The 22853-nt window shown below is 41.4% G+C and overlaps 1 protein-coding gene across 11 annotated transcripts in view; it reads left to right on the top strand.

Annotated features, from left to right (window-relative positions):
• Positions 1–22853, top strand: part of LOC148886521 (neurexin-2-like) — a 162500-nt gene that overhangs the window by 44113 nt on the left and 95534 nt on the right. For all 11 annotated transcript variants that reach the window (XM_089016455.1, XM_089016452.1, XM_089016449.1 and 8 more), the window contains 3 exons: positions 4276–4577; positions 12259–12420; positions 20622–21051. In XM_089016455.1, coding sequence (XP_088872581.1) covers positions 4276–4577; positions 12259–12420; positions 20622–21051 — 894 coding nt within the window. The remainder of the gene's footprint in view (positions 1–4275; positions 4578–12258; positions 12421–20621; positions 21052–22853) is intronic.

Here is a 22853-nt window from a genome sequence, read left to right as displayed (position 1 = left end):
TATGTCGCATTTCACGATCAAATATTTACCGAGTCATACAGCGAGTGGGTTCCTAAAGGTCAACCATACTGCGATTTGTCCTGAAATGAGGCCTGAAAATAATTGCTCAATTTCATGCATCAATAAGAAGACATTGTGGAAGATAATTACCCCCCGGGCAATGCTAGCACACTTTTTAAATTTGAGGCCGAGCACTGTACATCTAACTGGGATCGGGGGGGTGGGGGGGGCATGTGAGACAGAAAAAAAGTTTGACCGTGGCGTTAAAGTCTGATATCAAACAACGGTTATGAACATTGGCAGTTGTTGAATTGTGAGCCTGAGGCTTAAACGCACTTGTTTTAGTTTGATGATTTTTTTTTTTGGCATTGACTTAGAACAAATCAAATAAACAATGTAGCTGCTCCCCTGTGGATTTACCCGCACGGTCTTGAAAGGAATTTAGATGGTCTTTGTTTATTTGTCTTTTTTGTAATTGATTTGATGCCGATGAGGATGTTTGAATTCGCAATTGTCACGACGTGCTCGCACACACACACATGTGGCCACCTACTTGCTTATGCATTTCCCCCCCGATTGACTAAGTAGTTCTGTAGTTGCCAATATGTCCATGCCACCTGAAAAACTGACAGATTGCCTCCCCTTTATAAAAGAGTTAAGGCACCACCTGTACCCAAGCCCCAATTTATGGGGACGAACCAATCCGCAGTTTGTCATTTCGTATGACTGTCATTGCAACCGGAAGGGTCTTAAGACGAATGAGCTCGTGAGGACCGTCTGATGCGACGGTCCTTTTTTTCGACTGTGTTTAAAGTGCTTCTTGGTGTGATGGTTGCTAATTATTTCACCTGGCTGCTAAAATAAAACTTTGGGCGTATTTTGTCATTTTAAAGACCAAAAAGATCTTGGCGAGACTTTATTTTGTTGTTGTACGCTTAAGCCATTTCTGTCAGGCACTTTTGTTTTCGACAACGATCAACAAGGAAACTGAATGTGATCTGATCCTTGAGGCATTTTAATTCATTCACTGCCAGATGATATGCAAAAATGTGTCCACTCCAGGGCCAGGGTTTCTGTCATTTTCAGTCAAATTGCAGAACTCACACAATATTCAGCACAAGAAACCTCAGATTGTCCTCTTTCATCAGTAAAAAAGAGTAAATCCCCAAGTTATATGGGGCTGGAGTTATCTGAGCTTGAAATGGGGGCAGCTGCACTAAATACAATACAATACATATTGATTTGTATAGCGCTTCAACAACAGCTGAATCCTTAACAACGTGCTAACATGGACAAAAGGCAAATGCTGCCCTCTCGGATAAGGGAAAAACATTGCCAGAGGTCTGACCAGTGCTTTATCAGCACGCCCCCACAATAAAAACCTAAACCTGAACAAATTCAGGAATGGTGTTCCACGTCATATTTTCAATACATTCGGGAATGGCAGTGAATGAATTTAAAGCCTATAAAACTACAGAGGAACCTTTGGTTAAAAAAAAAAGGAAAAAAACAGTCGTATTTCAAATAAGAATACAAATGTGTTGATTTGTTACATCCTATTCATTCATTTATTTCGTGCGACCCTCAGCAGATTTGAGCGACTGAACTATCACTGAAAGGAAAAGGTTTCACACCGTTGAGTTGTTGGGGGGAATACATTTTTGTGTCAGGATACAGGAAATTGGCCCATGTAGCCGAGAAGTGGTGGTGGTGGGGGGGGGGGTATGAGGAAAGCCGGTCACCGGCATATGAAGCCATTCATGCCGGTAGATATTTTGCTGAGCTTCGTTTTCAGCGGCAGTCCTCCACAATGCTCTAATAAGTGTCGCCAAGGTAAACGGTGATGGATTTGCCCGCGGTGGCAGCAGTTACAAGGTGCTGGATTGCCCTATCAGCATCAGCCGTTTGACTACGGCCTTGAGCAGCCTGAGCTTAAGAGTTAGTGCCAAACTTTGGGCGGTGTCATGGCAAACGCAGCCCCTTTGTCTGTTTAAGCTATCCATATGATTTAGCAAGCTAGCTAGCACCACCATTGTGCCCTCTTTTAATTCCAGTTTGTCCTCCAACACAGCACAGGCTACAGTGGCAGTTGATTTGACTTGTAAATCACTTGCAAATATTCTTCCCCAGGCAACTTAAGTAAAAACGAAAAAAAATATCCACACCCAATAGCTTCTTTGGAATAGCTAACTAGTGAGTCATGACGTTTTGCCCCCAGGCAAGTCAACTCTCATCATTTGAGGATAAAACGGATCAGTTAATGGATGGATGGATGGATGGATGGATGGATGGATGGATGGATGGATGGATGGATGGATGGATGGATAGTGACAATTCACAACTCAAGTTAGCTCAATATACCTTCAAGATTTAGCAGATTAAGAACTATACTTGTCATATATTATCTAAAAGTATCTGTATTTAACAAAGTAAGCACCTAGGTACTCAGTCGTACAGGAGTGGTCCATCGATGAAAAGGTTTCTTCAGCCGTCATCTGTACGTCTTTAAAGGTGTCGGAAGTTTCGCTTCTTATCCAAGAGGCTTCATCAGCGAATTAAAATATTTTGCTGGTCGTTTCAGCCCTATATATATATATATCCCTAGTGTCCAGACGTGGCGGTGCCTGACTCTGGTATGATTGGTCCCTGCTCTCAGGTTGGAGGGAGCAGAGGACTACTCCCTGTGGCTACACCGATTACTTCCATTGTCATGACTGATTACTTATATTGTCCTGCCTGAGTATGAGGTCTACGACTGGCCTGATTGCCCCATTTTCTCTGTTACACCTCATCAGCATAACTAAGCCTATGTTGCCGAAGAAGTCTGTTGTACGAACGATCCAAATTGGCCAGTCGTAGACCTCAAACTCAGGCAGGACAATAGAAGTAATAGTAGTAATAAAGTAGTAAAAAAATAATAGACCAGTAATAGTTTGAATCTAACAGCAACAATGATACAATACAATACGCAGTGATTTTTATAGCGCTTTAACAACAGCTGAAGCTGAAACAAAGCGCTTAACATGATCAACTATCATATACAGGAAATAAAGCAGTTCCAAAGATGGTAAAAAGCACCAGGGAGTAAAACTAAGATCAAGTCTGAATCATGCTGAGTCAAATGCCAAGGAGTACAATTGAGTTTTGAGATGGGCAGCGAGGGGACTTGCCGAATGTTCATTGGCAGGTCATTCCAGAGACTGCGACCAGCAACGGAAAAGGCTCTATCTCCTCTGAGCCTCTGTTTAGTTTTTGGCACATTTAATAACGTCTGGTCAGCAGACCTGAGGCTCCGGGAAGGTGTGTAGGGGTGGATCAGAATAAGAATCAGAAGGCCTTTAATAGTCCCAGATTGGGGAAATTTGCAAATGAGCTAGGAGAGGTAAGGAGGAGCAAAGCCATTTAAAGATTTGAAGACAAATAATACGAAAAATAACACAGTGCTGGGCCGCTGTACTGCCGAAAAATGGCAGAGTTGACTGGAATGCAATGTCTACATCAAAATTGTTATTCGGTCATCATCACTTTGTGCAAAATATGTGTTGTATCACGTTAAAACTGGGATATCTATGATCTGGTGGGACGTTGCCATTTGTATGAGTTTTAGGGCCGACACCTTCATTGGGGGCGCTGACAAGAATCTTTAATTTCTTGTGAATCCGAATTTGTCAGCATACCAACGCATTTAATAGTGTGTGGTTATTTATCAACTGCGTATTTGGTTCTCTGTTGGACTCAGTTTGACACCAAAAGCAGGCGATGTTCTGAATCTGAAGCTAAACAAAAACGCCAGAAGTGAAAAATCTCCCTGCTACGTTGATTTTATTTAAATTGGATATTTACATAGACTTACAAACTTGTATAGACATTTCAAAAATATGTCGCTGATGAAAAAAGGCACAAGAGTGATTATCTCTCTTTATTTTATCAACAAATTGTATAGCGAGGGGGCGCGAGAGGGACTATTTTATGCTTTTAGCTCGCCTTGTCTTATCCACAGCGCTCACCGCTACAACACATTTCTCACAGTGGCATATAAATCTTTAAACGTAACCTTGGGCTTCTGTTTTTAGTCGTAGCATTGCAATCAAGTTCTGAGACGGCTAGATACTATTAGTTTGCGTCTGCAAACGCCGGACTTGTTTGCAGCTTTGATTTATCTTTGTGGTCTTTAGATAGTGTGCCGTGCTAACCTCCGCGGAAGCCGAGTTTGAGATTAAGGTAGGCCAGATGATTGTTAGCTATTTCAACCTGTGCCCATTCTTCCATTCATAGGCCAGGGAGAGTCAACGGCCACCTTTAAAGGCAACGAGTACTTCAGCTACAACCTCTCTCAGACCCCCATCCAAAGCAGCTTGGATGAGATCACCTTGTCCTTCCGCACGCTGCAACGAAACGGCCTCCTGCTTCACACGGGGAAGTCGGGAGATTACGTCAACCTGTCTCTGAGGGACGGAGCTCTGTGGCTGGTCATCAACTTGGGGTCCGGGGCCTTCGAGGCCCTTGTGGAACCAGCCAGCGGAAAGTTCAATGACGACACCTGGCATGATGTGAGAGTCACCCGCAACCTCCGCCAGGTCTGTACACCTTCACCTACCTCCGATATTTTTGAATGGAGAAACAAAATCTCAAAGACCAATGCTTGAACAGAAACATTTGAGGCGCTGAACATGTTAAATTGTGCACCTGCGCATGGATTATAGCCTATTAAAAATGAACATAATTACCCACTCCTGGTATTGAAAGATCTTAGGTAGGCTTTGGACCAGTAAAATTCTTTCGTGAATGGCCCCTAGTTGCTAGGTAGCCGCAGTTCATGAAGTAAAAGTCCTTTGAACCCCAAAGCCCAGTGGGGAAAAAAATGATATATGCTAGTCAGGCTCTCATTCAGGTCAATCACACACACTTAATTTCAGTCTCTAACACTTGGGCCACATTCTTAAGAGGTTTCAGGTAATTTTCTCACCTTCAAGTAATATTTTAAGGCGATACAGCTCTCCATCAGCGACCACTCGAGCAAACAAGTACTGCTTCTAATGAATGTTAAATATGTATGCACCGCTTTCTGTGATCCCGCGCTCAGCAAGAGATTACCGGCGGATGCTAAGTCATTGCCCTTTTTCTCATGGAACAGATTGCTTTGGTTGGAATAGTCAACATCTTGTTTTTTTGATTCATGTATTTATTTTTTTTATGCACTGCCAGATTTTTTTTCATTTAACATCCCTACTTGAAAACACAACAATATCCATCCTCTTCACATACAGTATCGTATCACCTCCGTTACCTTTGGAAAAATAATCGCCACACATAGCACAATGCCATCTTAAAATTAATTGTTGTCTCTGTGGCGGATGATACAACATTGCAGTAATTTCAGAGAGGTCATGCATGCAACAGCAGGGCTTGTATAATGAATACAGGCAATGCATGCCAAGTACAACTCAACCCTAAGGTTTCATATTCATTTGTACCGTCTAGAGGAGAGGGCACATTGCTGAATTCTCCGACTCATTTGCCAGGATGTGTCTTTTACAGTCAAAGTAACCCCATTTTTGGACCGTGGTCAGTTTATTCCCCTGCAATACAACATGATAAAACCCTCATAAATGTCCCCCCCCCAACAAAAGTGCCAAGATCTAATGTGTACATTCACATAAGTGAAACCAGCTCATGTTCTGGCATATTTGATAATATTTTTGTTGACAGCTGCAAATGTTTACTGGGACAAGTCTTGTGTCCTGTTTTGGGGATTTTGCCAGACTATTTTCCAGTGGACCAATGGTGTTTTCTGTCATATACTCCCGCACCACCTAACAATTCAGGTCTGGAGACTTTCTGCATTGGCCTTCCCTTGTCTATCATCCGTGACTTCTGACCTCACAAGCGAGGCTTAGGATGAATGGACATATTTTCATCTCATTTGCATGTTGGACAATGCTTCTGTGCTTTGCGGCTATATTTGTGGCATCAACACGCTTTGGCGCCAAGTTTTCTAAATAGACTTGCGCTTTTTTTTCTTTTCTTTTTTTGTGCCGTTGCTCTGGGCTCGCATAGTAGGGAGTGTACTCAACACGTTCCGGCACAAATTGTCACTTCATGCAGAACTCCTTTGTGCTGGGAGCTGCTAAGATTTCTATCCATCTATTCATCCATCCATCCATCCATCCATCCATCCATCCATCCATCCATCCATCCATCCATCCATCCATCCATCCATCCATCCATCCATCCATCCATCTCTCCACCCAATGCATCTATCCACCCCACCCAATGCATCTATCTATCCCACCCAATGCATCTATCTATCCCTCCATCCCTTCATCCATCCACCCACCCAATGCATCTATCCATCCACCCACTCAGTGCATCCATCCATATTCTCATACTGCATTATCATATTCTCATTATATATATATATATATATATATATATATATATATATATATATATATATATATATATATATATATATATATATATATATATATATGAAACATGATTATTTTTTTTCCTTTTACCTCAGATGAGCTTTTAAAACATCCGCAATGAAAAGGTCCCACTGCAGAATCCCTGTGATCATTTCCACCACATTGAAACTTTATGGAATTGTGCCTGGCTGATAGCGCTTTATTCATTTCAGGGGAGACATTGAGAGAGGAAGAAATACGGTGTGCAAAATGAAGTGAGCGTTCACCTGCAGCATAATTTGACTAATCTTGGTCTACTGATGTGAGGTGCATTTCGATCTCGGGGGTGCAAAAGAAAGACTCCCGGTGTGTCTAATTCATTGGCGGCAGTATATTATGAGCGTGGCCACGTGGATCACAATGTAAACTGGCATTGTCCTCCATGACTTTGCCAGACTTGCACAGGAGAAGAGATTCAATGCACACAACGTCACTTGTGCTTTCAGCTATGCACTTGATCCCTGCGTAAATTGCCTTCGCCTCAGATAAGTTACCTGCCTGACATATAGATATGGAGAACTTTAACTCCTGAGAGAATGCTGGTGGAAACATTTGATTTGATCCGCTGTCACATTTCAGGCAAGAATTCCTTCAACTAACTCTTGTCTCGTCTGTAACTGCGGAGAACAAAATGATTGTATTTCTTTTCTGACTCTCATTAATAACACCGTTGCATAATGATGTGCAAACACAAAGCGCATATTGCACTTTTTCATAATATAATACAATAATTTGTTGTTATTTTTTCCAAGGTTTTAATCCGCTCAGTAACCTTTGGCTATCAACAACGCTGAATAGGTGACCAGGCATCGCAGAATGAGTCAGAAGTCATTATACTGCTCATTACATTGCTACTGTGGCATGTGTGAGTGTGTGTGTGTGTGTGTGTGTGTTCTCATTTTTGCTAACACGGTGCGGACTTAAACCTCACTGCATGCTGTCCGGTGGGGACTCATTTACCCGTGGGGACCAAAAATGTGTTCTCTATGGGCAAATTCTCTCAGAGGCTTCAAACTATGTTTTAAAGACGTTTCATGACAATAGTCGCTTGGGGTAGGCTCAAGTTCTCCCCCGTAAGGAAAATAAATAGATGAGTGATATTTGTTGTCTTGTTTGATTCATATCGTGCATGCTTGGAATATTGCTGATTTTCACCATTTCAGACAGTAACAAAGAATGCTATTTGTTTTGTGTAGCCTGTGTGAGTGGTTGCATGCCTTCAATTTGTTAAAAAAATATTTATTTGTTTTATATATAAATAAAAGGGCACTGAAGTCAGCAGTGTGCAAAGATGCTTCAGTCGTTGCCAGGTTATAAACGAGAGATACACATTTATCAATTTTGAGACGAAAAAGCCTTTTATTTGATGTGCGCCATCAATCAAGCCAAAGCCGAGCCGACCCATTTTCAAAAAGTCAAAGCTAAAGATACTCAAGGTTTTACTAGGAGATGGACAAAAAAATCAATATGTGTCGCCACAAGAGAATGGTCGACAGGACCATCACTGCTTTGACTTTTATCCTGTAGCTTTCAATGTGAGGAGGGGTGATGCCAATGGAAAGACATCCCGTGTGTAATTGTGACCCTGTGGTTTTTGTGTTAAGGAAGAACCGCTCGAAACTGTCAAGTGTTAAATCTAACATGGCAAATTATTTTTTTAACAAGAAAAAAAGGGTTTTCTGGGACTCAAAGCAGTTATTCACTGCCATTCAATTTATTCAGGAATTGAAAATATGATGTGGAGCGCCATTCCCGAATTTGTTCAGGGTTTGTTTTTTTATGCTTGCGTGTTGATAAAGCGCTGGCCATAGCCTCTGGCAATGTGTTTTCCCTATCACAAGGGGGCAGTATTTCAATTATTTCCATCTTAGCACTTTTTTTCCAGCTTCAGCTGTTGTTAAAGCGCTATATAAACCAATATGTATGTATTGCATTGTATTTTGGAAAGCTGCCCTCATTTCAAGCTCATGTAACTCCAGAACTTTTTTTATGATGAAAGAAGAGAGTCTAAGGTTTGTTACGCTGTATTGCACGTTTATGTAGTCCTACAACTTAATATTCTTCATATATATATATATATATATATATATATATATATATATATATATATATATATATATATATATATACACTTAAAGGACAACCGACGCCTCCGGACAAGTTGATTCCATAATTTGTAAAATCACTTCCAATGACTGATACTGAGCGTATTTTACAAAGATTCCACCGCATATAGCTATATTTTACGTTTTAAGACAAGCGCGGAATATTCAGGAAGTCTTGTTTTTAAGTTGGTGACGATACCTACCGTCTGGAACGCCCCTGACCGAGAAAGCGACACACACAATGCATTTTGGGTATTTTGTTTGGTCTGAAAACTTCGTGTTGATCCGTGTAGATGGCGAAATTAGAATGAAAATACATAAATAATGCGTAGGGGAATCGTTGTGTGTTGCACCAAGACAACTATTTGATATTCGCTGACACAAATTTCCATCGGACAAATCAGCCCATTTCCAACGGAGCTTGGGCGCCTTCTTGTGAATTTTCTTGGTTGCGACATTGGAGTCCAGATGCCTCAAAACGATACGGAAGTACTTCTTTAATCGATTGCAAACATTTATGCTTACCTCTTCAGAACTATTTGAATCATATTCATAACTGGATGAGGAACAAGAAAGCATCTTCTCCGAATCTGAAGCCATTGTGTTGATTCTGTCTGAGCAAGACAAGACGTTTTGACGTGACATTACGAACAATGCATCTCCAAGGTCATTTTGAAGTAGTCTTGGGACACTAACTCATTTTTATTGGTGTTTTGCATTTGACCAAAAATAAGAGCCTGCATGTTTAGAGTATTTTAGATGCTAAAAGACGTTTTTTCTGATGTCAGTTAGGAAACAAAAAAAATGGTGTCGGTTGTCCTTTAATATACATGAAAAAAACTGACAATGGAGTGGACTCATTTTTGTACGTCTGGCAGTGAATGAGTTAAAAAGAAATGAAACGCTTTTCTGAGGCTCAAAATAGTTTAATTGTGATACCCTGTTTTTCAACAGGCCCTTTTATCACAGCAGCGTCACCTAATCAAAATAATAATTAGCCATGAAAAATTGTAAATCAGTCACTGTAGATCATTAAAACCTGAACACGGCCAGACAGCTTTAATTCACGGCGCTGCAAAATCTGCTTCCCTTAAACCAAATCACAGTCACGGTCCGCTTTTATAAAACAATTACACTTCCAGCGTGTTTTAAAATTTGCCCTTTCATGGGATGCATCGGTTGTTCCTATCGACGTTTTGAGCTGTAATTGTTTGAATTTTTGTTCTTTTTTTTCAAGTGGTGGGAATGGTTTCCATGGCTTATTGTCATGGCAACAAGCATATCCTTCTTTTCCTTTACCGCACAGTTTTACAATTCATCCCTTCTGTCTCCTGTGATGTGAGTGATACGATGAGATTTTTTCCTCCACTCCGTGCCAGTGGGCAAAAGCACTAATTAAGCTCACCATTTTAGTATTCTTAAACCCAAATTAATTGAGTTTTCCAACTTGAGCGGCATCCACTTTGCTTTCGATGCCAAACTGCCATTTGAAGAAACCTTTGTGGCGTACCGACTTTACTGCCATCAGAAACGGGAATCAGCAGAGATTACTGCCGCTATCAAGGCTGTGTTTTTTTCTGTGATGGCTTCCTAGATCGAAAAGTAAGGCATTATCAGGCAAAGAACCATGTGAATTATCCCAGCCTGTGAGGAGAAAAAGAAACTGAATAATGAATATTACAATTAGAAAGATAAGAAAACTGAGTTGGTGATTTAATAAATGTCTTAAGTGTTCGTAATAACAGTGGTAACAAAGAAAAAAATTGCAGGGTACGTCAACATTCTTGCCTTTTTCTATTCATTCGGGTGTAGGGTGACCTTGCGTCTATTCAAGATTTAGAAACTTTACGTTGCACATTGGTCGTCAGTCGATGCAAGGGCACGTATAACAAAACAACACTGGGAATTGTATTTTCAATGTATTTTATTCACGGAGTATAGTGGGTGAGAGGCTAGAATAAAAAAAAAAAACATATACAATGTGTTGAAAAAAGGTGTTAATCTACCATATTTTCCGATGTATAAGGTGCACTGAAGTATAAGGCGCACCCCCAAGGAATAGTGTATTTTCAAACTTTTTCCTAATACAAGGCGCACCGGACTATAAGGCGCCCTTTCAATGAATGAAAAAGGTTTTCCAAATATAATATATGAATAGATAAATGTTTTCAAGTATAAGGTACACCACACTATAGTGTGCATTGCTAGTGTTATGCAATACTTATATGGGAGGTGGCTGCTAACAGTTGTTGTGGTTCAATATTAGTTCACATATAAGGTGCACCCGCGTGTAAGGCACAAGACTATCTTTGGAAGAAAATCAAGGCTTTTGTGTGTGCCTTATACACAATATTTGCCAAATACAGTATTTAAAGTTTCTGACAGGTGCAAAATGATAATTTTTTTTACAATGTGTTGAAAAAAGGTGTTAATATACCATATTTTCTGGTGTATAAAGCGCACTGGAGTATAAGGCGTACCTCCAATAAAATCAAATTCAGCTTTATTGTCAAATATGTTAATATGCATGACATACAGCACAGATTAAATTAATGTCCTCTCCGACCCAGCGTGCAAGGCACTTAAAATGTGGCTAAAAAAGACAGAAAATTGACAACAGACAATACATGTAATTTCTGAATGTAAAGTGAGGTAGTGTCGTATGTAAAATGACATAGTGTAGTAATGCAAAAACAAACCAAAAAAAAGGTTGAAGTGATGTCTTGCAGGAAAAAAACACGAAAAAAATACAGTTCAGGATGATAGTACAGTGTGTAGCATGTACTGAGAGTTTGGTGAGTGTGGCAGTGGGAAGGGGCAGGGGGGGCAGGGCTCCGAGGGAGTTGAGTCTCCTGACTGCCTGGTGGCAGAAACTGTCATGTCAAATGGTGTATTTTAAAACGTTTTTTTCATATACAGTGTTTAAGGCGCACCGGACTATAAGGCGCCCTTTCAATGACTGCACAAAGTTTTCGAAATATAATATAGGAATATATAAAAGCTTTTCAAACATTATACGGTGCTACAGTAGAGGCTGGCGTTATGCAATACTTCTTCTACGGGAGGTGGGATTGAGTCGGTGGCTGCTTATATTAGTTGTTGTGGCTCAATATTACTTCACATATGAGGCGCAGGGTCATCTTTGGAAGACAATTGAAGCTTTTCGATGTGCCGTATACACTGGAAAATATGGGATTTAACGTTTCTGACAGGTGTAAAATGATGTTAAAAATCATTTTTACACGTGGGTGGCGGTGGTCCCAGGAGGTTCAGGATATGATTCTGGGCTTCCTGTGTGGAGTTTGCATCTTCTCACTGTTCCTGCGTGGGTTTTCTCTAGGCACTTCAGTTTCCTCCCACATTCTAAAAACATGCTTGGCAGTTCAATGGAACACTCTAAATTGTCCTGTGGTGTGCATGTGGATGGGTGTTTGTCTCTGCGTGACCTGCGATTGGCTGGCAACCGGTTCAAGATGTCCTCCGCTGACAGCTCCAACACGCCTGCTATTCTCGTGAGGATAAGCAACTTGCCTCGGATAATGGATTGTTTTTTATCTATGGTGACTCTATTGTAGCTTTTCCCCAAAAAACAAACAAAACAAAATAAATAACTGCCTCGTTCTATAAAAGTGTTTGAAGCGTAAAGTCCGCCGTTTTTCACAATCATTTTGTTCTCCCTCTAGGTGACCATCTTGGTCGATGGGATCCTAACCACAACGGGCTACACCCAAGAGGACTACACCATGCTGGGCTCCGACGACCTCTTCTACATCGGCGGCAGCGTGGACACAGCTGATCTGCCGGGTTCGCCAGTCAGCAACAACTTTATGGGCTGCCTCAAAGATGTGAGTCTTGCTCGACCCTATCGCACCACTTGAAATACAATCCTCTTTTTTTTTTCTTTTTTTATACATGGCACCTCTTCCTTCCTGGACGCCGCCGGCATGCTCCGTCGTTCGCATTAATATTGACTGTATTGTTGGAGGGTGTTTCAAGGAGAAACATTTCACTTTTAGAGGCTGTGTGCACTATGTGTGTTCCTAGAATCCTTTGGGAACGCCTTACACACTGAGAGAGGGAGGAGGCATTGAGAGAGGGATGGAGGAGAGGGAAGGGGGTGAGTGAGTGATTGAGGGAGGGAAAGAGGGAGGTAGGGAGGGGGGAAGAGAGAGAGATGGAGGGAGGGAGAGAAAGGGAGACTGAGAGAGGGAGACAGGTATAGGGAGAGAAAAAGAGGGAGACGGTAGAGGGAGACATTGAGAGGGAGACAGAGAGAGAGAACCAATACAGTATACATAAGTAATGCGTCCACCTTTTTCTTATGTTCACTCCGAGATCTCCTCTCTGAGCTCATCCTCATTTTTAATCTTTCCATAAAGCCCTAGCCTGCACCTGTCACCTTGATTATCTCCATGGAGCAAACGTTAACATGGTGTACTTGTGCATTAGATTGATGTCAGGTGTAAAAAGCGCTGCGCAAATGTGTTAATACCCACTTTCAGCGGCGTCGTACAAATTTTTAACAGGGAAGTGCAGTCGTGTAAAAACAATAAAAGCGAGAGAGACCACATTTGAAACTGAAGAAGTTTCAACACCCAATTCAAATTCAGGTCCCTTTTTTGCCAAAATGGCAACTAAGTTTTTTTTTGTCTCTGTCCTCACTTCCCAGTGTTACATCCGGCCTAAAACAAACAGCTAATCCGAATTATATTCACCCAGCATATAAAGTAGAGGGACTAAAAACGAGAAACTTAGCATATTTGACTGAAAGCTTGGCAGATATTCCTCATGTATTGTTCAAATCAGACTGGAAGCTGATTATGTGCTAAAGCTAACGCATACAGCTTTGTAGCTGTTAGCGATTTATCTCATTTTGTGTGTTTTCCGAATGAGAAAATATATACAGTGGTACCTCGGTTCTCGAACGACTCACTGTTCGAACAAATCGGTGCTCGAACAAAATATTCGAGATATTCTTGCTTCGGCGTTCGAACATCAATCGGTGTTCGAACGCCAATACGACGCGTGAGTGTGTACACGAGGGTGGGGAGCTGAGCGACGCACGGGTGTATCGCTCTGTTCGTGACCAACTGTTGTCGCTAGCGGACGTGCTGCGTTTTGCTCTAGCGTTTAATATAGGTGTACGAAGAGTTTTAGCCCCTAATCATGCCTCCAAAGAAAGTAAGTGCTGCTTAAAGTGACAAAAGAAAAGTAGTGCGTACAACTATTGCATTTAAGAAAGAAATAATCGCAAAATATGAAGGAGGTGTGCGAGTGTCTGATCTGGCGAGGGAATACAGCATGGCGAAATCTACGATCAGTACGATATTAAAGAATAAGGAGGCTGTGAAATCTAGTGATGTAACTGTGGGCGTGAGAGCAAGTGTCATTGGATAGATATTTTAAGAGAAAAGAACATCCTGTAGCCGAGTCATCCGTAGCTGTCACGTTCCGAGCGAGAGTGACGGCAGCTGACTCGTCGGAACGTAGTGGAATGTTTGGGATCCCAAAGCAGACACGTACTACCCAAGCAGGATGTTTATTCACAAATCAAAGAAAACACAGCGAGCTGTCAGTGGAGCAGCTGCAGGGAGTAGTCCTCTGCTCTCCCCAACCTGAGAGCAGGGACCTATCATAGCAGAGTCCGGCACTGCCATGTCTGGACAGTAGGGATATATATAGGGCCTAAACTACCAGTAAGACTTTAGTTTGATGACGAAGTTTCTTGGATAAGAAGCAAACCGTCCGACCCCTTCAAAGAAGTACAGATGACGGCTGAAGAAACCTTTTCATCGATGGACCACTCCTGTACGACTGAGAACTTACACAGACGTTCGGCCATTTTGATTTGTTTCGTTTTCCCTGTCACGTTTTCGGTGATCCGAAGCAGCTAATTCGGCTATGCAAAATTAAATGTCCCACGAACGCTTGCTATTCTTTCTTTCAAATTCTTCATCTTCTCCCTAATGTCAATTTAATAATCAGTCTGATTTGCTGCAATTCGAATGCCTGGCATGCTTTTCAAATGAGGATCTAACATCTCATTTTCAAGCGCAGGCGCAAGATGATTTGCTTTCCGTATTTACTTTGCGGCGCGAAGGCGTTGAAATGAAGATGAGATGTTATTTATGGGCAGGTTATTGTGCCGGCATTACTGCAACCTCCGCTTTGTGGGCGGCATGGCTGGTGGTGGTGTTCGGGGGCCCGCGTTGCTAATGTGCCAAAGTAGAACGTATTGAAGGCGCGCTGGCAGGATGCAATGTGCGCCGCAGCCGTGAAGATGGCTTGACAAACAGATTTGGTGGTGGTGGGGTCTGGGGGGGGGCACTAATGAGGGCGAGCAGTGGACGAGGCAAAGCTGATCAAATGGGATCAGATAGCCAGGAAACGCTGAGGCGAGGTTCAGAGACGGGTCAGTCCAACCCGAGGCTTTGCAAGTAGACCGATAGGGCTCGAGAATTGACACGTTTTCTTAATCCCAGTGAGAACTAAAGGTAAGCACAGCCACAGATATGTTTAAATCCACAAAGGACATTTATGCCGGCGATGGGGGATAAATATCTCGGGTCATTGAAAAGACAAGAGCAACATCCCACGACGGATGTTTTTTGGAGATAATAATAGAGGCCATCGGGTTCATCTCCTCCAAGAGAAAATAAAAGCCACTTGGAGACAAACGCGTCAAGAAGAGCAAATGCAGACGCATTTATCTGCGGGGTCACCATCCGAAAGGACAACATTACACCGGGAGATCTGATATTGCGTTGTTAGACTGCATTTATCTCATGCTTCAACCTTTTAGTTTGTTGCCAAACAGAGGCGGGCCGTGCATGTCACTCCTAGGCCTTCAGTAGTGCTATGAATTAATTAGCTGCGAGTGTGGTGTCATATTACTCCACGTCCACTAGAAGATGTCGTTGGCCAGGAAATAACTTGTGAATTGGAGAAACTTAAGAAATACTGTCAATAAACTACTGACTTCATATTTTTCTAGGAATATGTGGATTCAAGACAACCTCGTAAAATTGCAATATTATTTCCTATTTTTGCTAGCTTCGGAGCTGTCCAACCTTAATGATGTCCATCTATTCTTGAAAAGTCCGTCTTGAAAATGGTTTAACAGTATATCTGCAACCAAATCCATTTCTTCTCCTCATTCAGCCATTTTGGTTTCACAAAACCGCTATTAAATCGACATAATTTATGCAGTTCGCTACAGATACAGTGTGCTAGCTCTGGGCAGTATGCACTTATCACTCGCGACTAGTGATACTATGATTGACTAGTGACTAGCCTTGGGTTGCCAACTCCAACTCTGATTCATTAAAGCCACAGTTTCATCGATATTGATTTTTATGCTCCAGGGCCTGCAGAACTGATTGTGAAGGAGTCCAGGTAGATTTCTGACCCTGGTAACAAAATATGGCTGAAATGTGATTGGTTAAATGCTTAAATACGAAAACACACACCCGGAAGCAGCACAACAGGGGAAAAGCAATGAAAGGAAGCTGAAGGACAATTTGGAATTATTCAAGAATTCAAGGACAAAATATATTTCACATTAGTCTGTGATTCAGATACTTTTAGGCCAGCAGAGAAGGCCGTGCAGGCCCTGACAGCCCACCACTGTTGCAAATATCCTTTTACCTCCTAATAACTACTCATAAGAATAAAAATCCCTATAAATTAGTGATGTAACTGATTTCATTGTGTGTTTGAATGGAGCCAAAAGTCAGACTTTTGTTTTTTATTTATTTATTTTTGGGTCATGGAGTGACACATTTGATTCGGTGACCTGTTAATAGCTACCTTTTCACTTTCCACCCACTGGTTGAGCGCATAAATTGTTTCCGCCACACACGATCATATTTCAATACACTTTAGTCATCAATATGGTGAGTTATTTGTATAAGAATGCATTATTTGCCATGACTGACTGTTCTCATGCAAATTTAGTGAAACCTTTGTCCAGAATATAATGCAGTTGACGCAAAGAGAAAAATGACTTTAGTTATCTAGAAATGACTCATTCGTTGCCATTCCTGAATTTATTCAGGAATTGAAAAGTGTGACGTGGAGCGCCATTCCTGAAATTGTTCGGGTTTTGGTTTTTCTTGTGGGGAAGGGGGGTGCAGATAAAGCGCTGGTCAGACCTCTGGCAATGTTTTTCGCATCCATTTGCCTTTTGTCCATGTTAGCGCTCTGTTACAGCTTCAGTTGTTATTAAAGCGCTGTATAAATCAATATGTATTGTATTTTGTACATCTGCCCCCATTTCAATCTCAGATAACTTCAGACCCATATAATTTAGGAATTAACTTTTTGCTGAATAAAAAAGAGAGTCTAAGGTTTTTAAGGCTGTATTGAATGTTTATGTAGTCCTAAAACTCAATATTCTGTGGGTCCTGCAATTTGAGTGACAATGACAAAATCCCTGGCACTGGAGTGGACACATTTTTGCACATCGTCTGCCAGTCAATGAGTTGGTCATTTTTTTTCATTTGCGTCCAGTAACTAGTCTAGTAGACTTGTGGTGTGCATTTCGCACAGTCCGGAAGTCCCGAGTTCAAATCCAGGGTTATCTGCGCTGGGCTACTTTTCGCTTGGGACCCTAATCAGAGAAAGGATTCAACTGACCAGCTTCTGGCAGCTTTGCGTGGAACTACTGAATACAGTAAAGTCTCGTTATATCGATATTCAAGGCAGTCCGAAAAAATATCGATATAACCGGGACTATCGATATATCCGACCCTGTTTGCATGTAATTTTCTCCGTGCGTGCATAGAAATAGTATCGATATAACCGGGACTATCGATATATCCGATATCGATATAACGAGACTTTATTGTACTAAATAAATTTGCGTCCTTAATATTCATTTCTAGATTTGTCAGTTTTGTGCCCTCCTTGAATACTAATTTTATGAGCCCTGAGCATGAGGGTAAAAAATGGAGTATTTGTTGTTGCTTCAGACCATTTGCTGTTGTGTTGACATCGTGATAGAGAATAGACAGAATAGAAGTTATCATATTTTAAAGTTTCTTGCTGTCGTATGCTTAGTTGGCCAAACACAAAGCCCACAATGGAAGCATAGAAAATCTGGGGTCCATCTAAGGTGAACAAACACAGCCTGTTAAACTGTCATCCTCGGGTAGGAGATCTCGCCTTGGGCAGAATTTGGGACTTGGTAAACTCCTTCACAAGAAGAGCTCATGAGCCAGGTTACAAATCTACCAATCCGTGGTTAGACAACCTATTAAAATATCTACTATGATGTGTTGGTTTCTGGATGTTGGTGCTTGGGTCATCCAGCGGTGTGGTATTCAAATCGAGAAGACTGTTTTGCTAATGTATCACTTAAATTTGCATTTACTTTCAATAAATAGCTTGGCAGAGGGCTGCAGAGGTTGGGCGTCGGTCATAAATGGCTGCCTTCCCCTGCCATCAATAAAAGACAATCTTCCTGTGTTCCAGCCTTTGTTCACGGTGTCCGAACAAACATTTCTGACAGATTGTGCATGTTTTTTTAACCTGCACTTAAAAATATATCCTACATTAATAGTGTGCATTTTCTTTATATTTCAAATAGCTTTTTTGTCGTACATCTGGTTAGGAAGTCACGAAAAATGATTGTCCCTGGTGTTTTTCAAGCTGCTCATCCTTGGTCTGGAGAAATAAAAAGATTACGTGCATAGAAATAGTATCGATATAACCGGGACTATCGATATATCCGATATCGATATAACGAGACTTTACTGTAATTTAATCCGATTTGTTAGCATCATTCTTACCATTTTTTTCACTTTTCATGAGTTGAAAAAAACAACAATGATTAATATTGTATCTGTCGCTCATATCACGGAAATAACACGATTCTAGGGTTTGATAAAGCATTATTTTTTTCAGAGTAACATTTTAGCCGAGTTTATTGACCTTGTAACGTGACAGATCATAACCGTTGTCCATTCCTGCCATGTCTACTTCAAATTATAATGCACCTTGAAACAGAGCTGTCAACAGCCGATGCCTACTTTGTTTTGACATCAGGGCTGACTTTAACATTGACTTGACCTTGCGTGTATGTCACAACCGGCTACATCAGTTGAAATTATAATCATAAAACCGATTTTTATAGTAAGACCGACCTGGAGCTGCTCTGGTGATAAATGACCAATGTGTTCTCGTAAAACAATTAAAAAAAAAAGGTTGGCTTTCACTCATTTTCAAATGGTCAGTTTCACCATCTGATTTCAAAGCTTAATTAGTCACAGCAAGGCAGTGTGAAGTGTGATATTGGCTCATATCCCCTTTGAGGCGGCCTCGAAGTCCTGTGTGCACTGTGGTGTGTCACCTCCGGCGCTGACTGGTGGCACGGTGATGTGGCAGATAACACATCGGTCTGCGGGTGAAATGAGACAAACTTGATTTTATTTATTTATTTGTCTCCTGCTGTGCATATTGATGAGGCCAAACCGAAATACAATAACAGCATGGGGGCCAATCATACGGATGCTGTTGAAGTCCATGTGCGCTTTCATCGGGAATAGGGTATTAAATTGACTCTAATTTCACTCCGCCGCGGTGTATTTGTGAATATATTACTTTGCTGTCAGTACTTGCTAGAGTATAAATCAAGATAAACTCGTGTTTGGCACATTGGCTACTTTCTTGCGCATGAGATCCACTTTTCCAGGCCTTTACTGCTGCCTCTTTCAGGTTGTATAGCTCAATGTCCAATGGTTGCTTCCACCTCCCCCCCTAATGAAGTTCTGATGAAACAGGTTTTTTCAGCTCTTATTTTTCACTTCTTTCGTTGAATTTGTGGATGAATTTCTCTGTAAATTTCCAGAAAAAAATGACTTTATAGATTCATTCATTCTGCTCCAACGTTCATCAGTGACTATCAGTTCTGTCAATTGTGGCATGCGTAGAAGATGTATTTGGAGTGGTTAGCCTTAGCTAGCTAGCTACTTTAATAATAATAATAATAATAATAATAATAATAATAATAATAATATGTTTAATTTCTAAGCACCTTTCAAAACTCTCAAGGGCACTTTACAGTCACATGATTTTGTTTCGTGCGGGTGAGCAGCGGCAGCCATTCGCGCCAGCGTTCACTCAAATACTAATTCTCCGTTTTCAACAATTACCTTCTGACATAAACATTCAAATCATCGTAAGAAACCTTAGACTCTCTTTCATCAGAAAAAAAGAGTTAATTCCCAAGTTATATGGGTGTGGAGTTATCCGAGCTTGAAATGGGGGCGCCTGTACAAAATACAATGCATATTGATTTGTTATACCCCTATATACCCCTCGTGGAAAGGAAAACATTGACAGACGTCTGACTAGTGCTTTATCTGCACTCCCATATATAGATAGCCAATATAGAAAGCCAATTTGAAGGAACAACGCAATGATAAAAAAAACGAATCAATATTGTGACGTATTTCTTTCAGCAACATGCAGAAGAGATCACATTTCTAAAATGCATATATTCTTTATCCTCTGGGAAGAGACAATTGTCAATGCACCTGACTAAGTCAATTAGTTGTGAATCTCTTCTTCGTTTGCGGCTGTTTGTAGTCTGTTTTTCCGTAGTGGGCAAGATGGCTACTGCAGAAGAAGCTGATTTTTCGTCAGGAATTATTCAAGGGCATTTAAAGTCATTTCAATAAGGGCTAGATGATTTGATTTGACACATTTTTATTTATGTATTTTTTTTTGGGGGGAAAGGAGACATTTCAATTGGAACACCTTTAAAATTAAAAGTCTCTAAGTTTTTAAGATGGTGCACAACACTTCTGTTAATACTTATTAGTGCCACAATTACACATATTGGATCAGTTTTTTTTTTTAATTGCCTGTTTTTTGTTTCGCTTTGAGCGAAACATGTAGTCTGCATGCGATCCTGCTGATTACAAGCTCACGTGTGTGTGTGTTGCGTGTTCATTTATTAATGACTCATATCCCAAGTTTTGGGCTGGGCAAATTGCTTTGCGCAGCTGTCACACTCAACGCAACGTTTCTTTTCGTTTATCAGGTGGTCTACAAGAATAATGAATTCCAACTGGAGCTGTCACAGCTGGCTGAGCAACGGGACCCAAAAATAAGTATCCATGGCGACTTGACGTTCGGCTGCGAGAGCGTGGAGGCCCTGGAGCCGGTCACCTTTGACACGCCGTCTGCCTACCTGACGCTGCCCAGGTGGAACACAAAGAAGACGGGCACCATATCGCTGGACTTTCGCACCACCGAGCCCAGTGGTCTGTTGCTGTTCAGTCACGGTAGCCTGCTGGGGGCTGCGCCTGAGAGCAAACCCCGGGCCGATTTCTTTGCCATCGAGCTGCTGGATGGTTTCCTCTACCTGGTCATGGACATGGGCTCTGGCAGCATCAAAATGAAAGCCAGCAGCAAGCGGCTTGACGATGGCCAGTGGTGCCACGTGGATTTTCAGAGAAAAGGGCGCAATGGTAAGTAAGGTCAAAAACAAAACAAAAAAACAATAATAATGTGGATATGAGGAGGCAAGGGAAGCTCTCTGTCTGCTTCTGTTACTGTGTTTCTCTGCTCTTAGCGGGCCACATACAAAGATTTCCAAGCTGTGAAGTCACCATATGCCAGCTCGGATACAGTCACCGCGTCGTGCCCTTGCCATTTTTTTTTTTATTTCGCCCCCACTGCAGTGAAACGTGCATGCATATGCAGTGGGATTTTTAATTACGTTGATATTTTTAGCTGCCATCATCTATGCAGAACATTTTTTTTGTGAAATCGTTTCACAAATTGCCAATTTAACGATCGCCATTTTGAATGTGGTTATGCCGCTAGTACATTCCCTGTCACAAGTTTACAAAGTTATTTCCTACAGACAACATCTGCATGAATCTAATTAGATGCAAAGTAGGAAAAAGGATGGAAAGTAGTATCCACTCACAGAAGGTTTCCTCAATTTCAGCATTTCAGGTGACATTTGATGAAGAGATGACAGGCTCACATTATGATTGAACTCAGCTTGACGTGATAACTTGACGCCATCTGAACCAGCATCTGCACGGCAAATGTTATTTCAATCAAATGCGATTGGGTGGGGGGGTCACTGTTTCTTGTTTACGGATGTGCTGCTTGTCATCCAAAATCTATGTCAATCTCCTTGAATAATTCCCTACTCAGAATGAAACTGTACTTTTCTTGGCATGGATCATAATGTAAAAATCGCAAAAATAATGCATTTTGCTCTCAAGGGAAGGAAAAAATGTATTTTAAGAGTACGAAATTGCATGCCAAGATTTCACATTGAGTCAATGAACGAATGATTCAATTCAGACAAGATCAAGACAAGGCATATTTTTGTTCGGTGATAATTTCCGAATAGATGCCTTGAGAAACACTGAATACAGTTTGTGACGTTAGCTATCGACATCATTGTGTTTTTATATATGCTTATATTCAGTGGCGGGCCATGCATATCATTTCTAGGCCTTCAGTAGTGCTACGTCGGCATCAATCAGCTGCAAGTGTGCTATGATGATACTACACGTCCACTAGAGGGTGCCATTGGCCAGCAAATAACTTGTGACCTGAAGAAATACTCTCATTAAACTGTTCAAATTTTTACCATGAAAATGTCGATTCATGATAATCTCATACAATGTCAATGTTATTTGCTATTTTGGCTAGCTTTGGAGCTGTCCAACCTTTCTTAATGATGTCCATCTATTCTTGAAAAGTCCATCTTAAAAATGGCTTTAACAGTAAATCGGCAACCAAAGTGTCACGTTTTGCGTGGTGGTGATGGCGGGTTCGGATCCCAAAAAGCAGGCAGGAGGGAGCAGGAGGTTGTTTGACAAATTGTATTAAAATAAAGGTCAGCAGTAACAAAATGTAAAACATCAAAATGATCTGAATGGAAAAAATACAAAGTAGCAAAAGAAGACCAAAAGTAAAAGTCCGCCAAGGTTAAACAAACACGTACACAATGCATGCTGCAACCAAGCAGCAAACAAACAATGAATCGGCACCGGATGATCGTGCCAGGTGTCCTTTTAAGTGTCATTGATATAACGACCAGCACCTGCGAGGCTGCCGGCAGGGCTGACGTCGCTACCCACTGGTCGCCAATCTGATCGGGACGACCAGCACCTGTGCAGGTGCAGGCGGGGCCGACAGCGCCCCCCGTTGGTCGCCAACCAGATCATGACACAAAGCCATTTCTTCTCCTCATTCAGCCATTGTTAGTTGATAAAACCGCAATTAAATCAACACAAAAATGCTC

The sequence above is a fragment of the Hippocampus bargibanti genome, linkage group LG16 (assembly GCF_051943395.1).
Source record: "Hippocampus bargibanti isolate YZ-2025 linkage group LG16, ASM5194339v1, whole genome shotgun sequence".
Taxonomy (NCBI): domain Eukaryota; kingdom Metazoa; phylum Chordata; class Actinopteri; order Syngnathiformes; family Syngnathidae; genus Hippocampus; species Hippocampus bargibanti.
The sequence above is the reverse complement of the archived record's forward strand: the minus strand, read 5'-3'. Positions and strand labels throughout refer to the sequence as shown.